The sequence below is a fragment of the Equus caballus genome, chromosome 7 (assembly GCF_041296265.1).
Source record: "Equus caballus isolate H_3958 breed thoroughbred chromosome 7, TB-T2T, whole genome shotgun sequence".
In the NCBI taxonomy this organism is placed as follows: domain Eukaryota; kingdom Metazoa; phylum Chordata; class Mammalia; order Perissodactyla; family Equidae; genus Equus; species Equus caballus.
The window spans coordinates 96,819,137-96,837,918 of record NC_091690.1 but is presented as its reverse complement, the minus strand read 5'-3'; the positions used below and the strand labels follow the sequence as shown (position 1 = coordinate 96,837,918).

The 18,782-nt window shown below is 35.2% G+C and overlaps 1 protein-coding gene and 1 non-coding gene across 4 annotated transcripts in view; both read left to right on the top strand.

The window, feature by feature from the left end:
• Window positions 1-18,782, top strand: part of KIF18A (kinesin family member 18A) — a 92,984-nt gene that overhangs the window by 31,687 nt on the left and 42,515 nt on the right. For all 3 annotated transcript variants that reach the window (XM_023646200.2, XM_023646198.2, XM_023646199.2), the window contains exons 11-12: window positions 5,498-5,662; window positions 11,461-11,582. In XM_023646200.2, coding sequence (XP_023501968.1) covers window positions 5,498-5,662; window positions 11,461-11,582 — 287 coding nt within the window. The remainder of the gene's footprint in view (window positions 1-5,497; window positions 5,663-11,460; window positions 11,583-18,782) is intronic.
• Window positions 13,068-13,135, top strand: LOC111774511 (small nucleolar RNA SNORD57). The gene has a single exon (XR_002809509.1). It is a non-coding gene; the product is annotated as a small nucleolar RNA SNORD57 (small nucleolar RNA).

Here is an 18,782-nt window from a genome sequence, read left to right as displayed (position 1 = left end):
AAGAGTGAATTAAGAACTGAGAGATCTGAGGAAGTCACACAAAATATGGGAAAAGAAGATAGCAAATGTGAACAAGAAGTTGTTACATGAAGGATAGACTAAAAAGTCATGCATTCATCTAAGAGATACTCTGAAGGAGATATATTAGTGCGAAGGGGGAAAGATAATATGCAAAATTTAAGGCTTAGAATATTTTTGGCTTAATAACGTGTCAATTAAAGAAGCATGAGTTCTAACCAGGATGAAAAACGTATACCTGTGTATGTGCAACTCTAGATCACAAAAGATAAGAAAAATAAACATTTTGAAAATACTGGATAATTATTCCCATTCATTGATGATAAGTTTTTTATTTTTATGTTTTATATAATTTAACTAAATAGGTAATATAGGAGATACAGTCATGTATCACTTATTAAAAACTTCCTCTTGTAAGTAACTTCCCAGTCGTCTTAGACCACTCCCTCCAAACTTATCTTCTCCTTTTCCTAGCTTCCCGGAAGTAATGATGATATGAAAAAGTTTTACATTTTTTAATGTCTGAAAGATATCAAGTTTAAATAATGCTTTAAAAAACTAGCATTCCAGTTTTTTCTCAGTCTGTGAAATGGGAAAGATGTGATACGTTAAGAAATTAATCATAAAGTCTTCATTAATGTATCATTGATACTGTTGATCAGCAGTTGTTAAATTATGTTATCAAAATTAATAATTTATTTTGAGTATACATTTGTTGTGCTTTATCTCATTGAAAATGCATTTTTTAAACCACTTTATTGAGATATGATTGACATACAAAAGTAAACTGTAAATATTTAATGTATACAACTTGATGGTTTTGGAGATATATATACACTAGTGAAACCATGATCACAGTCTTTGCCATAAGGCTATACATCACCTCCTAAAGTTTCCTTCCACCCTCTTTATTATTAGTAATAGTATTTTAATAATAACTCAACATAAGATCTACTCTCTTAGCAATTTTTAGGTATGCAACAGTAGGATACCAATCAGCTTTAAAAAAAAAAAAGAAGAAAATATTGCTATTTGCAACAACGTAAATGAACCCAGAGGACATTATGCTAAGAGAAATAACCCAGACACAGACAAGTTCTCCATGATGCCGTTTATATGAAAAATCTAAAGTAGTCGAACTCAGAAGTAGAGAGTAGAATGGTGATTTCCAGGGGCTGTGGGGAAGCTAAAACCAGAAAATATTAGTCAAAGGTACAAAGTTTCCATTATGCAAGACAAATAAGCCCTACAGATCTACTGCTGTACAGCATAGTGCCTGGACTTAATAATAATGTATTGAGGACTGAAAATTTCTTTTTAAGTTTGTTTTTCAAGATGCATTTAAAATGTTTCTCCCATCCTTTTAAGGCATAAGAAAAACTGGATTTACGTCTTTGTTTGAGATTTGTTGCTATATTTGTACTTTAACTTTTTGAACCGCAAAATTGTTGCCAGTACTTTTGATAACCATAATGACTTCCAAATAACAGAATATCTGATAGGATTGTATATCAATTTGTGAACTCCTTTCATATGTTAGCTAAATGGAATTCTAAAATAGTGCTATATTATACATTCTAAGAATTGCATATTTTTTTAATCTCATTTGTTTGTGCTTATTGTATTAGGAAGTAATTTTTAGGGGGGATAGTAATTCTTTTCAATTTTGTGTCGGTATCCATTAAATAAATGTCAATTATCTGATTTATTTCTTGAAAAAAGGCAAGAAATTCAGTCATGGGAAGCTGATATTGACTTAGTATCTCAACTTTTAACAGCAGCTTTTAGTGAACACCTTTGCTTTATATGCAAAGCATTGTGCTAGATACAGTAGAGGTAAAGAAATGGATGAGACTTTCTGTGCCCTTCAATTATTTATAAACTAGTTGGAGCAATAAAATAGTATAAAAATGACAAGGCAGTGTCTGATTGTCATGTAAGTAGTTAGTACAATAATAACAACAGGTAATATTACTGAGTACTATGTGCCAATTTTCAAAGTCCTTTGCGTGGTTTAATTGATTTAGTATTTATAATGAGCGTGTGTGGTAGATGCTATATTATCAACATTCGCAAGCAACAGAGGTACTAAGAACTTGAGTAAGTTGTTTGAAGTGATATACCTAAGTAATGTGATTGAACCAATATTAGACCCTGGTTGTCTGGCTGGAGAGTCGGCACTCTTAAGCATTCTGCTATACTGTAAGTACTGTAAATGCTATAGCTATTCAAAGGAGAAAACAGTGGTTTCCAATTGTGACGGTTAATAAAGGCTTCCTGGTGGAGAGAGATTTATGCTGGGCCTTGCATGAGACTATCAATGTTAGAAAAACAAATAGGAATGATATGTTCTAGATAGGATATGAGTATGACCAGAGTATGTAGAGCATATTTGTAGGACAGTTTGTATGGAAGTACATAAGTACACTCAACACTTCCTGCCAATTTGCGCTCCCTTACCCATAGCAGATATCACTGGTTGATTGCCAGACTCTTTATCTCTGAATCTGATGTTGCCAGAGCTAACCACTGCGAATGGATTAGAGATGACACATGATGTAAGACATATTTACCATACTGGGAATTATTGACAGTCAATTGGAAAGATAAAATAATTGGCCAGATTGTGGAAACTAGTTTCCAGGAATTTTACAATCTATCTTTGTAGTCAAAAGAGAGTCTTTGAAGCAAAAGAGTAGTGCATTATCAGAGCTTAGAATCAGTGTTATTTTTTTAAACATTTGAATATTATTTAGTACTGTTAATAAGCTTGGCCTGTTTAATCCCAAACTAATCTAAATAATGGTTTCCTTACTCTCTTTTACTTCCCCTGTTGAATTTCGAGTATGAGTACTTAGAAGGAAGACAGAGAGTAGGGGAATGGGTATGGCTGGTTCCTTTAATTTTTTTCTGTTTTTATCTTTGTTCTTCTGCTTAGTAGCCTTTTTTCAACCCACTTGCCTTTTATGATTTCTTACTTTTGGTCATTTCAATCCAGATGTTCCAATCCTTATAGCTATTCTTATAAGACTAGGTAAGCAATGGAAATAAAACCTCTTAAGTTTATTGGTTGTAGTGAAACTATTGCAAAACATGGGAAGACATCTACAGGCTGAGACTTACTTTCTTTTTTTTTTTTTTACACATCAGTGTCAAGCTATAATCTTACTAAACTGCTTGCTAAGGCAAAGAATTTTGTATCTGTCTTGGATCCTCTCCAAAAGATGTTTATTATCGAGAGCACTAAAAAAAAATTCATAACATTGATTCAACTATAAATTGTTCTAGAGTAGGGGCTCTGAGATTAATCTTAAACTAAAGTTTCTGAGTAATTTTATCACCATATAAAGATAATCTGCAAATTATTTTTAGTGGAATAATGAGTTTACTGTCTTAGCAATCCTTTTGCACAAAGCAATAGTAACACCTATGTTTTATAATTATGTGTTTGTTCTCACTCAACACCTTTTGTATTCTGAGGTATTCTCGGTATTCTGGGGATTTTGTTAATGAAATGTATAAAGCTCTTTTGAAACCTTAATGGGAAACATTTTACTTTAATGTCAGCATTTAACATGCATATTTTAGAATTTATTCCCAAACACTTACGTGCTATTTATTTCAGAACAGTGATTCAACAAGGCTTCCTTGATGGAAAATGTTCCCTTAGAGAAGCATCGTAGAGGGTACATTTGATGGACATTAGAAATAAAAACTCAAAAGCATACTTTTTGTGATTTTCAATTAGTATCTTTTTGGTATTAAACATTGGCTGTCATCAGTCCCACAGATCATTTCCTGCCCTGGTTTCAAAGAGTACCTACAACGTTTATAAATGTTAAAGCAAACTAAAGAATATTTAATTTAGCTGCCATCCTTCAGGCAGGTACAATATTTTTATGTCCATTTTTCAGATGAGGTGACTGAAGACCCACTGAGATTGGCTTGCCTAGGTTTTCCTGCCTGCTGAATAGCAGAAGAAAGTCAAGAAGCCACATGTCCTCCTTCCATTAGAGCAGTGGCTCTAAACTTTTCAGGTTTCAGGACCCCTTTCTGCTGTAAAAAATATTTAGGACCTCAAAGAGCTTTAGTTTATGTGGATTCCATCTACCAGTGTTCCCATATTGGAGATTTAAACTAAGCTTTACAAAAATACATTTGTGTATTTATTTATTTTAAAATGGCCAAGTGGTTAAGTTCGTGCGCTCTGCTGCGGCGGCCCAGGGTTCGGATCCTGGGCGCGGACATGGCACCGCTCATCAGGCCACGTTGAGGCGGCGTCCCATATCCCACAACTAGAAGGACGTGCAACTATTATATACAGCTATGTACCAGGGGGATGTGGGGAGATAAAGCAGGAAAAAAAAAACAGCAAACTTTGGCCACAGTTGTTAGCTCAGGTGCCAATCTACGAAAAAAAAATAAAATAATTAGTTAACCCATTGCATGATAACATAAGTAACACTTTAATGAAAAGTAACTAATTATGTTTTCTAAAACATAAAGAGGTAGTGAGAAGAGTGACATTGTTTCACATTTTTGCAAATATCTTTAATGCCTGGCTTTTCCCTGAAATGTTAATACATCTTTTATAAAAAAGATAATAAGGAAGAACTTTTCTCCAAAAGAGAATACGGTCTTTGACCAAGTTCAGATGTAATCCCTGTTCCTTTTTTCATTCCTTTAATTCCCTGCCTCCAAAACCAGCTGCAGGTGCTTGTTCTAATCTGTGGGATCTGTTGTCGCAGGTCCGGCCCTCATGTCTGATGATTACGGGGTTCATTGTCTCTTGGCAAATAACACAGAGCAGTCAAGCTATTCTGGCCCACAGTTCCATGGTAGTGTGCAAGACCCTTGGGGTAAAAACCCAAAAGGCCAGTTCTAATCTCAACTCATACTTAGGTAAACACCAAAAATACAGAGTATCTGTTATGGTTCCTAAACCAGCCAGCAGGCAAGATCAGAAATTTATAAGCACTCTGATATAACCTCTGTTTTTTATCATTTGTACCACACAATCTAAAGGCCTTGTAGACAAAACCAGACTAATAGAACGCTACATTCTTCAAATCTTTCAAATTGGAAAAAAGATAAGAGGAGGAAATGTATCTGCTTTGATTTTGAGTGAGGAAATCATGGGACTTATCTATCAGACTTTGTATGAATTTTTCAAATGCATCATTTAAAAGAATATGTTTTAGCGCACACACACAAAAGTTAAAGTCTTCAATCTGGCCATTATATTTCTTAGAACCATAACTCTCAACATGTAATTTTATAGAAATAACTCACAACTCAATTTCCAATTTTCCTGCAAGCATTAGTATTGTGAGATTTCAAAGGGGAAGTAGCTTTAAATACAAGACTATAGCCTAATTTATACAATATCACACTTCTAAGAAAATATACTACATTAGTAATATCGCATACATCAAATATCTTAAAAATTAAGTTGACTATTAAATGCATTGTTTTTCAGGCCACTTGCAAACGAGATCATAGACTCGCAATGTTGAAAACTCGTCGCTGCTACCTAGAGAAGAAAAGGCAGGAGGAATTGAAGCGACTTGATGAGAATACTAATTGGCTCAATTATGTTGAAACTGAAATGGGTCTCTTAGGTCAAAATGGTCACATTCCAAAGGTACAGATATGTTTGTATATTCAGATTTATTTTGTAAGAACTGAGCTCTTTAAATCCATTGTCTTTATTGTTGAGTAAATATCTTTCATAAGACAGCTATTGCTTCATTTCACCAAGATTCAATTGACTCATTTTATGGTTTTTAACTGATTATACCTTCTGGCTCACTAATTACCTACTACATTTGACTTTTTTCTACTTTCAGAAGAGTAAAGGTACTTTTAAATGTTGCTGTTCTTAAGCAATTGCATCCTTTTATGAGGTAGCTCCTAAGTTAGAATAAAAGTGATTCTATTTCAACCTGTATTTGAGATTTCATCATATAGATAATTTGGGGTTTTTTTGGAGGAAGATTACCCTGAGCTAACATCTGCTGCCAGTCCTCTTCTTTTTGCTGAGGAAGACTGGCCCTGAGCTAACATCCGTGCCCATCTTCCTCTACTTTATATGTGAGACTCCTACCACAGCATGGCTTGTCAAGCGGTGCCATGTCCACACCCGGGATCCGAACTGGCAAACCCTGGGCCACCGAAATGGAACGTGCAAACTTAACTGCCGCACCACTGGGCCGGCCCCAGTAATTTGTTTTAATACTTGATATTTTGTTCAAAACTGATCTTAAGTGTGATCATCATTACTTATGTTATGGCTAAAGAAAGTTGTATTTGTGTGTGTATGTACTGAACTGAAAATATTCCACCTAGAATGGCAAAAAGTTATATTTATAAAGAGTAGTGATTGGTAATGATGGTTAAAGGCTGAATCAGATCAGAATTGTGTTCAGCTACAAGGTTATGGAAATCTGACTTAGTGCCTTAACCAGTTAGGGCTATATTTTGCTCCCTTAACAATAATAAGTTTTGGAAATATTCAATTTATTCCTAAAAATGTCATCAATGTCTTCATTATACTTGTCATTTCGTAGTTGTGATGTCACTATTCCATCTTTAGTCTCAAGTTTACACTTAGGCTAGAAGAAGAGGAAAGAAAGAAAGTGGGGAGGGCTATCTGTAGTGGGAGATCAAAGACTTCCAGAAATTCCTAACAGACATATCTTTTGCTAGAATTGTCATGTGGCTATCCCTAGATGCAGGGGAATCTGGAAAGCTGAGTGATTTTTCTGGACGCCTTATCACCCTGAACAAAATTAAAGTTCTCTTAATAAGAAAGAAGGGGGAAATGAATATGGAATAAGTAGCTAGCAGACAACTGCCACAAAGTAATTTTGATCCAATACCTAATACTTTAAAAGAACGACTTCTTTATACTCTTTTTAAAAGGAGGAGCATCTAAAGTCTTTATTTTGAGGATATTCTTCTGAAATTCTATACTAGGTATCCCCTAATTGGTATCTAGTCCTCTGGAATCTTCAAATTTCTAGAAAAGCACTGGACTGAAAATAAATACTCATGAAATAAAGTACAAAATATCAGTAACAAATGAATGCAGCTAGTGATCATTAATATTCAAAGATAGCAATTTTTGTAATTCAAAGATATTAACCAATGATTCATGACTAGGGAAATGGATTCTCTGGCTAGCAATAGCTATGAATGACCATCTTTTTAGCATTAAACCTCAGACTGGAGAGAGAGAGGAGACTAGCAGGAGTAGTCAGTGATGACAGTTCAAGGTAGTAAAAGGAGCAGCAGGCACCAAGCAGCAGACACTCTGCTTCTTAAGAAAAAAGCCAAAGACAAATGGAGCCTGAGTAGTTCTTTAGTGTGGAGATTCATTGAGCACCAGGCAACAACTTAACCTACACCTCAGGAACTCTAGAAGTCATCAAAGTATCTTGCTAAAAGCATGCCAGCCAGTTTGTTCAGCAGATTAGGAATGTAGTACAGAATGTACTTTAATAATATAACTTAATTGATAAGCACTTTAGACTATTCCCTACAGAGAGAGTGTCAGTGTTGGAAAGAGGATAAACTTTGGAGTTGGAGTGGTTGGTAATTCTGTAATTTGATAGTTGTGTTGAATACTAACTCTAATGCCGATTGTATGACTGGACAAGTTTTTAACGTCATCGTCTTAATTTCTCATCTTTAAAATATACTTAAGGCATTATGAGCCTAAATGCTGTATGCAAAGGCCTAGCACCTCTTAACCCATAATAGATAGTTGACAAATAATACTTTAATATTCTAAGCAACGGTAACATAGACATCAGTAGCCAATGAAAGCTGTACGCAAAAAGAGCACAACAGAGTTAGCTGCATTACAAAATACGTTTTCCGTTTTTCCTCCAGAGTAGTAATTCTGACCTTTTTGGGTTATAGATGCCTTTGAAAATCTGATCAAAGAACTATATAGATCTTCTCCCAGGTGAAAGATTGGGGAGGTCACATTCATACAGTTTTCCTTTTTTTAAGTCTTTTTTCTGTTGATACAACATTAAGAATACCTAAAATAAAACTAAAGCACTTTTATTTAAAATGCTGTATTCGTCTTAAGATGGTATAATGGACATATTTACATGACTTAAAAGGAGTAAGCAACAAAAGACGATGATTAATCAATACACTAGAATAGAGATTATCTGGACTCAGGAAAGATAACTTCGGAAATCCCACGCCAGATCTGGGGCGTCTACAGCTGTAGCGGCTCACCACAGAATGCAGCACCTCCAGCAGAGCAGCTGTCAGGGCGCTCGGCCGTGTTCTGATGACAGGTTTTCAGAGAAAACACTGATAGCCCAGGCCAAATGGGTGCTTCTCGTTCAGTGCACAAGAGCTTATTCTCTTGAAAAGGTGGCAGATGTGCAACATTTATAGCAGTTTTGGGTTTGTTTCACTTGTTACTTGCTAGAGACCATGTATGTCTAAAGTAGTCTTGTTCTCAGATCATTGTCTAAATGACATAAAATGACAAGTATTTTGGTTAAATTTTTGACCTTATTTTAAAATAACTGCTAAACATTCTTTCATTTTCTTTGTTACTGTTACTTATGGCCATGATGTTCTAGTAGAATATTTAGCCCATCTAGTGAGCAAAAGCTTTCTCTTGAAGGGTCTAAAAAATTTTTCTGTGTGTGGTAAGATATAACATAAAATTTACCATTTTAACCATTTTTAGGTTACAGTTCAAGTGGCATTAGCACATTCATTAAAAAAAATTTTAATACATGTATATGTAGTTTTAAAATGTTATTTCTAGAGTACCTTCACCTCTCAATAGCCTTACTTAATTTACATTATACTTATATTATAATCTAGTGTGTTTGTCTTTGTAGTCAATATTCTAATTTATAGCCTAACCTCAGCTAGAGAAATATTTAAGAACTTATTTTGTATTAAAGAGGTAAAAAACTCAATTGTAGAAGTTTACTAGTTTGCCTTTGCTTTCTCATATTTATCATAAATTCTCAATTTTAAAAATGTTATGGTATTCTTTTAAGTAGTAGCATTATTATTATTGCTAATTTGCTTTATAAAGTTAATGTTGTTTGGGTTATTTTTAGTAAATTTAAATGTTTTCAACATGATCGAATCTAATTTTTCTAGTAATTGGTCTTCTGTAACTCTCATAAGCAGTTTTCCACGCCTGAATGTCAACCTAGAATTGATTTTTAAGTCATTGTTTTTTAGTGCATTTTATTGTAAATAATTTGAAAAATTAAAATGAAACCTGTGTTTCCATTCCCACCACCCTAATCTCATTCATCATTCTTTTTTCTGTGCATATTTTCATGACTGAAATAATTATTTATTTGTAAGCCATTATTTCCTACATTGGCAAAGTGACACATAACTTTGTAAAAGGGCTTATCCACAGTCATACAACTCTTGGCACAGACCCAGTAATGTGATTTGCAAATTGGTGCTCTTTTTTCTGTACCCTCCTGCATTATCTCCCTCGTAACATCTCAAATCTACCCACTTCTCTCTTTCTCTCACTGCCATCACCCTAATTCTGATTTCCATCCCCCCATTGTTGGACTGCTATATTTGATCTTTCTTCCATTCATCTTCCACCACAGTCATTCTCTCCACTGCAACCAATATGAACTTTCTGAAAGGTAACCGATCGTATTACTCTTTAGTGCGTTCTCCCTAATATAAACTCTGTATTATGATTTCCCAGGCCTAGCGTGGCACCTGAATACTTCCCAAGTTTTATGTATCACCTCTCATTTATTCTTCACTTCAACCATTGCTAACCTACTTATGGTTCTCAGAATAGGCCATGCTCTTCTAATCAGATTTAGTCAATAATGTATCAAAACGAGAAGACTCAAATTGTAAACTTGGTTTTCCAAATATAACAAGCTTAGGCAAGGTCCATTACTGGCTAATATAATTAGACAATTAAGGTTTGTCTTTTTAAAATAAGAGTGATTTAAGAAAATAAAGGAATTAGAACAGGGTTATCAGAGGAAGTATATAATGAAGGAATTTTTTTTTGAGAGAGGAAAGATGAACTATTTGGCAAGTATGTTCATACTGTTAGGATTGTTGGATTTCCTAACTGGAAAAGACTAAAGAGATCATCTAGTCAAGCACTTAAATTTTAGTCAAGTAAATTGATCTCCATAAAAACCATATTTTTAGCTTGCAGTGGCATTTGTGTCATGGCTGAGACCATCTCTAAAATCACCTGACTCACAGACCACTGCTCTAACCATACCATCCTGACTTGCTAAAGAGAGTTTTCTCTAGAATACATGCTAGATTCCTTGAAATGGCATCATGAATCATGTAAATCAATAACCCCGAGTGTTAAAATACCTCAGAACATAGAATGACATTGTTTCCCTTTCATAATTCCTACCATTGGCATAGGAAGTATTTTTTTAAAAAAAAAGAAAAAGAGACAAGCTTAACCTTTTGGAGAATCAGTGGTCTGCAGGTTTGGAAGGAATATGGAAAAGCAAAAGTAGATTATGAGAATTGTCCCCAGGAGGACATTTCCAGGCACAGCTTCCCTACTTATGGGATTGTCTTAGCCCCTCACAATGTTCAAAAAAATTTCACTCCCTTTCGTTGTACTGACTTAAATTTTCCCAATTAAGGATTCTGAGAATGCTGTTGGATTACTACCATTCATAGTGTAGTGTAACCACTTAGCAGACGTTTTCCATACTTAAGGTTAGGACATTTAAGGAAAAATAAGTAATTTTAGGTGGTAGATTAGAGAACACTTGGACCTGTGCATATGAGACTTAGGGAAATGGGAGCCATAGAAGACTTTTTTACACTTTTGCTCTAGGGTAAAGCTTATACCAAGATTAGATGAAGGCAAGAAATTTTTATTTCTTTGGAACTCCAGACACTGAACACTTGGGCTATACTACTGAACTGGCGTGATACGGTACCTGTCCTGGTGGTGAACCTAACCTTCTAGTACAGACAGAAAGACTGTAAATAAATGAGTAAATAAATGAAGTTGTTTCTGATCAATGCTAGGATGGAAATGATTGGGGGTAGAGAATATCCATCTTTAAATATAATGCTGAGGGAATGCCTCCCTGAAGAAGTGACATTTAAGCAAAAACTGGCCATATTCATGTGTTTTCACAGCCTTAGGAACAAGTTGGATAGACCAAGAAACTGTCATCATAATAAAATTTGTCTGAGTTTCTGACATTCAGCTTCTGAGGAAACTTGAATCTTATCTTGCTTATAAGTTATAAACCACCTATACCAGAATGTTATTTTTCAAATTATTCCTAAACATATCATTCACATGTAAAAACATTAAACCTATTGGCACCAATGTAAAATGTTTTATTAAAATTGATTTGATTTTAACATTCTTAAAAGAATCTGAAGTATAGTTTGCATTGTGTTCCCCAGGAACTCAATGGAGATCTTCAAAGTCACCATTTGCACCTCCAGAACAAAGATTTGAAAGCACAAATTAAACATATGATGGAACTAGCTTGTCTTCAAGAACAGCAGCACAGGCAGAATGAAGCGTAAGTACATGGATTACACGTTCTACAAATTTTAACACTGTAGACCTAAGGATCCTGAAGCATAGAAATTCAGTTTTCCACTGCCCGAAAATTGAGTTTTATCTGGTACAGGATACGTTATTTTTAAAGTGTCTGCCAGCATCTGAAATGCAGTTAGAAAACATTGAGAAAGTATAAAAGATGTGGTTCTTCTTCTCCAACTAATTTTTTAATACTACTTTTGTAGTTTTGAAAACATTTTTCTTCAAGAATTTATTATTTTTACGTCATATGTGCCATGTACTACAAAATTCCAAAGATACCTATACAGTGAAAAAGAGTCTGTCTTCAGGGGCCAGCTCTGTAGCGTGGAGGTTAAGTTCGGCACACTCCACTTCAGTATCCCACTTTTGGATCCCAGGCGTGGAAGTACACCACTCATCAACCAAGCTGTGGCGGTGGCCCACATATAAAGTGGAGGAAGATTGGCACAGATGTTAGCTCAGGGCTAATCTTCTTCAGCAAAAAATAAAAAAGGAGTCTGTTTCTCCTTTTAGCCATCTGTTTCTCCTCTTAGAAGTAAATACTATGAATACTAACTGAATTGTAAGTAGGCTGTATGAATTGTAACCATTCATAATTCCAGAATGATTTTTTTGCTATCATTGAAAGGAAGTTACCAAAAATGTGTATTTTTTAACATCAAGTTTCCCAATTTTCATGTAATGCTATGGTAGCTCTTTCATGCTCTCTCACTAGCTCAGCAGTAACATCTTTTGATTTTTGAAAGATAATCGTAAAAAGTATAACCTAATCTATATTTTTGTTACCTTGTATGTGTCAGTCAGTTCCTTAGGTGTCACTTTCATGCTCTGTAAAAATGAGACATTTATTTCTCTAAGTGGTTTCTGCTAGTCTGAAATTCTGCTGGAGTTCTACTAGTGTTCTCAAATAACTAGTAATTAATTTTCCATAATTTTGGTTTAAGTGAAATCATATTAGTGTAGTTATTTTTAAAAAGAAGAAGAAAAAGGAAAGAAAGAACATTAGGGAGATACTCTCCTGCAGGTAGAAGTTCAGCCTACTCTCCCTGTACTTTCTATGTCTATACCTAGAGCAGACGTTGAGTATTCACTTACTAGCACTCAAACCACATGCAAGAGCTAGAGTTATCAAAGAAACATTATTGTAACCATTCTGTATTTGCTGTATTGTACAAGTAGAGCAATACATTTAACTTAAACTTTTGCCTCAAAATGGGCAAAAAGATTTCTGACTAACTCCTGTTTATTTAGAAAATTGGTGAACCAAAGCATTACAGAGGCAACATGGCATAGTTAGATAGAGTACGAGTTTTGGAATTTTTCTTCAATTCTAGTTTATGTTAGCAATATAACCTTGCATAAATTATTTAACCTCACTAAGCCTTAGTTTTCTTAAATTTAAAATACATAACAATACTTTCCTTATAAAGATTTTGAAAAGATCAAATGACATAAAAAATAATGAGAGTGATGAACTGTCTTACTCTGATCTTGTAGAATGGAGGCAGAAAACTGACTTAATATATATTCAAAGTGCTAAATGAAAAAAATTCCAACCAAAAATACTTTACCCAGCAAAGTTAACATTCAGAATTGAAAGAGAGAGAAAGAATTTCCCAGACAAGCGAAATCTAAAGGAGTTCATCACCAGACCTTACAAGAAACGTTAAAGGGACTTCTTTAAGCTGAAAAGAAGGGCCATAATTAGCAACAAGAAAACATTAGACTATAAATCTCACTTCACTGGTAAAGGTATTTAGTAGAGTATCAGATCAATTACTTGTAAAGCTTTTATGAAGATTAAAAGAAAAAAGTAGTAAAAGTAACTGTTACTACAATAATTAGTTAAGGGATACACAAGATAAAAAGATGTAAAATGTGACATCAACAACGTAAAGCGTCGGGGGGTAGTAAAAATGTAGACCTTCAGAATGCATTCAAACGTAAGTTGTCAACTTAAAACAGACTTTGCCTCATGGCAATCACCAAGCAATAACCTATAGGAGACACACAAAAGATACTGAGAAAGGAATCAAAGCAATACCAATAAATAAAGCCATCAAAACCACAAAGGAGGAGAGCAATAGAAGAAGAAAGGAACAGAGGAACTACAAAACAGCCAGAATACAATTGACAAAATGATAATAAGTACATACCTATCAATAATTACTTTAAATGTAAGTGAACTAAATTCTCCAGTCAAAAGATAGAGTAGCAGAATGGATAAAAAAGCAAAACCCATCTATATGCTGGCTACTAGAGACTCACTTCAGATGTAAGGACATACACAAGCTGAAAGTGATGGATGGAAAAAAATATTCCTTGCAAATGAAAACCAAAAGAAAGCTGAGGTAGCTATACTTAGACAAAATAGACTTTAGAACATAGACTATAATAAGAGGCAAAGAAGGGCATTACATAATGATAAAGGGATCAATCCAACAAGAGGATATAACAGTTGTAAATATTTATGCACTCAACAAAGGAGCACCTAAATATATAAAGCACATGTTAATACATCTGAAGGGAGAAATAGACAGCAATATAGTAATAGTAGGGGACTCTAATACCCCACATAAATCAATGGATAGATCATCCAGACAGAGCAACAGTAAGAAAACATCAACCTTAAATGATACAATAGGCCAGATGAATTTAACAGATATTTGCAGAACATTCCATTCAAAAGCAACAGAACACACATTCTTCTCGAGCGCACATGGAACATTTTCCAGGGTAGGTCATATGTGAGGTCACAACATAAGTCTTAACAAATTTAAGAAGATTTGAATCATATCAAGCATCTTTTCTGACCACAGTGATATGAAACAAGAAATCAATTAGAAAGAAGAAAACTGGAAAATTCACACAGATTTGGAGATTAAAGAACATGCTACCAAACAACCAAAGGTCAATGAAAAAAATCAAAAGAGAAATCAAAAAACAGCTTGAGACAAATGAAAATGGAGATGCAACGTACTAAAATTTATGAGATCCAGCAAAAGCAGATCTAAAAGGGAAGTCCATAGCAATAAATGCGTACCTCAAGAAACAAGAAAAATCTCAAACAACGTAACTTTACAACTCAAGGAACTAGAAAGAAAGAAAAAACAGAGCCCAGAGTTAATAGAAGGAAGGAAATTACAAAGATCAGAGCAGAAGTAAATGAAATAGAGACTAAAAAGACAATAGAAAAGATCAAAAACCAAGAGCTGGTTCTTTCAAAAGATAAACAGAATTCACAAAGCTTTAGCTAGACTCACCAAGAAAAAAAAGAGAGAAACTCAAGTAAAATCAGAAATGAAAGAGAAGACATTACAACTGACGACATGGAAATACAAAGGATCATAAGAGACTGCTACAGACTATTGTATGCCAACAGATTGAACAACCTGAAGAAATAAATTCCAGGAAACATGCAACCTACCAGGACTGAGTCATGAAGAAATAGAAAATCTAAACAGACGAATTACTAGTGAGGAGATTGAGTTAGTAATTAAAAACCTCCCTACAAACAAAAGTCCAGGATCAGATGACTTTACTGGAGAATTCTAGCAAGCATTCAAAGAAGAATTAATACCAGTCCTCAAACTCTTCCAAAAGATAGAAGAGAAGGTAATGCTTCCAAACTCAGTTTGTGAGGCCAGAATTACCTTTGTCGACACAAATTATCGATAATCAATCTATAAATCAAAATCGCAGTGAGTTTATGAGCCAATTTTGAGAACTATAGCCCGGAAGAGAACTTTCACCAAGGACGGAAGCACTCCAAAGAAGCAGGGTGTACAGTGTGGTTTTATACCATCTTGAAAAAAGGGACATACATCAAATATGACAGGAATATCTCTTGTACTACAGTCAAAATATTTTTCTAATGCAGAAGGTCAGTGGTCACAAGATGAGCACAGTAGATCAGTAATTAATCCTTAGTTTCTGGGAAGAAATGCTTATCTTTAAAGAAATACAGATAAGAGGGGAGGCGTAAGTCCCTATTTTTAAGGCCACTATTCTTCACTTGGGATGTTGTAAATGTTTGAAGCAGATGTACAGTGCATGCTCAGCAGGCCACGTCAGGCCTTTCTGGGAAAACAAGGTGAGGCCAAATTAGTTTCAAAACCAAATAGCTTCTTCATATATCTCACTATTTTAACTTTTCTCATTACTTTCCATTTATTCATCACCCTGATACCAAAACCAAATAAGGACACCACCAGAAATTAAAATTATAAGCCTATATCCCTTATGAACATAGATGCAGAAATCCTCAACAAAATATTAGCAAACAGAATTCAGCAGTACATTAAAAGGGTCACACACCACGATCAAGTGGGATTTGTTCCAAGGATGCAAGGAAAGTTCAACATCCACAAATCAATCAGTGTGATAACACTACCTTAAATTGAAGGATAAAAATGATAGAATCATCTCAATAGATGCAGAAAAAGCATTTGACAAAATTCGACACCCATTTCTGATAAAAACTCTCAGCAAAGTGGGTATCGAGATTTTTTGGAGATACTGCAGGATCAGTTCCAGACCACCACAGCTGGTGAATCACATGAATTTTTTGGTTTCCCCCTCCATATAAAAATTTTTACACTATACTTAGTCTATTAAGTGTGCAATAGCATTATGTCTAAAAAAGACAATGTACACACCTTAAAAATTACTTTATTGCTAAAAAATGCTAACCGTCATCTGCACCTTCAACAAGTCATAATCCTTCTACTGATGGAGGGTCTTGCTTCCATGTTGTTGGTTGCTGGGTGATCAGGATGATGATTACTGAAAGTTGCGGGGCTACGGCAATTTCTTGGAATAAGCCAATGAAGTTTGCCACATCAACTGACTCTTCCTTTCAGAAATGATTTCTCTGTAGCATGTGATGCTGTTTTATAGCATTCTACGCACAGTAGAACTTCTTTCAAAATTGAAGTCAGTTCTCTGAAACCCCTGCCACTGCTTTATCAACTAAGTTTGTGTCATATTTTAAATTTTTTGCTGTCATTTCAACAATCTTCACAGTGTCCTCACCAGGAGTAGATTCATCTCGATAAAACAGTTTCTTTGCTTATTCATAAGAATCAACTCCTTATCAAGTTTTATCACAAGATTGCAGCAATTCAGTCACTTCTTCAAGCTCTACTTCTAATTCTAGTTCTCTTGCTATTTCCAACATCTCTGCAGTTACTTCTTCCACCGAAGTCTTGAACTCCTCATTAGGGTTGGAATCAACTTCTTCCAAACTCCTGTTAGTGTTCATATTTTGACCTCTTCCCATGAATCCTCAATGTTCGTAATGACATCTAGAATGGTGAATCCTTTCCATAAGGTTTTTGATTGACTTTGTGCAGATCCATCAGAGGAATCGCCAGCTGTGGCAGCTACAGCCTTATGAAATGTTTATTTCTTCAGTAATAAGACTTGAAAGTCTAAATTACTCCTTGATCCATGGGCTGCAGAATGGATGCTGTGTTAGCAGGCATGAAAACAACATCAATCTCACTGTACATCTCCATCAGAGCTCTTGGGCAACCAGGTGCATTGTCAATTAACAGTAATATTTTGAAAGGAATCTTTTTTTGTGAGCAGTAGATCTCAACAGTGGGCTTAAAATGTTGTAAACAGATGTGCTGTCATCCAGGCTTTGTTGTTCCGTTTGTAGGGCACAGGCAAGAGTAGATTTAGCATAATTGTTAAGGGCCCTAGGCTGTTCGAAATGGCAAGTGAGCATTAGCTTCAACTTAACGTCACCAGCTGCGTTAGCCTCTAACAAGATAGACAGCCTGTTCTTTGAAGCTTTGAAGCCAGGCATTGACTTCTCCTCTCTAGCTATGGATGTCCTAGCTGGCGTCTTCTTCCAATGTAAGGCTATTTTGCCTATGTTGAGAATCTGTTGTTTAGTGTAGCCGCCTTCATTAATTATCTTAGCTAGATCTTGTGGGTAACAGGCTGCGGTTTCTATGTCAGCACTTGCTGCTTCACCCTGCATATTTATGTTATGAAGGCGGCTTCTTTCCTTAACCTCACAAACCAACCTCTGCTAGCTTCAAACTTTTCTTCTGCAGCTTCCTCACCTCTCTCAGCCTTCCCAGAATTGAAGAGAGGTAGGCCTTGCTCTAGATTAGGCATTAGGATAAGGAAATTTTGTGACTGGTTTGATCTTCTGATCAAACCACTGAAGCTTTCTGCATATCAGCAGTAAGGCTAATTCACTTTCTTATCATTCATGTGTTCTCTAGATTAGCCCTTTTAATTTCCTTCGAGAACTTTCCCTTTGCGATCATGACTTAGCTAACTTTTTGATCGAAGGGGCCTAACTTTTGTCCTATCTGAGCTTTTGACATGCCTTCCTCACTAAGCTTTTGATTTAAAGTGAGAGATGTGAGACTCTTCCTTTCACTTGAACATCTAGAGGCCGTTATAGGGTTATTAATTGGCCTAATTTCCATATTGTTGTGCCTCAGAGATTAGGCAGGCCCCAGGAGAGGGAGAGAGATGGAGGAACAGCCAGTCAGTCGATCAGTCAGAACACACACATTTATCAATTAAGTTTACTGTCTTATATGAGTGTGGTTTGTGGCACCCTAAAACAATTACAATAGTGACATCAAAGATCACTGATCACAGATCATCTTAACAAATATGATAATAATGAAAAAGTTTGAAATTTTGTGAGAATTACCAAAATGTAACACAGAGACACAAAGTGAGCAAATGCTGTTGGAAAAATGGTGCCAAAAGACTTGCTCAACGCAGGGTTGCCACAAACCTTAAATCTGTAAAAAATGCAATATCTGGTAAGCACGATAAAGCAAAGCGCAATAAAATGAGGTGTGCCTTTATAGAGGGAGGGTACCTCAACATAATAAAGGTCATATATGACAAGCCCATGTCTAACATCATACTCAGTGGTGAAAAGCTGAAAGTTTTTCCTCTAAGAACAGGTGCAAAACAAGGATACTCACCTGTGCCACTTTTATTCAACATAATATTGAAGTTTTAGCCAGAGCAGTTAGGGAAGAAAAAGAAATAAAAGGCATACAAATTGAAAAGGAAGAAATAAAACTGTCACTATTTGCATATGACATGATACTATATATAGAAAACCCAAAAAATGGTTAGAAGTGATAAATGAATTCAGAAAAATTGCAAGATACATAATAAATATTTAGAA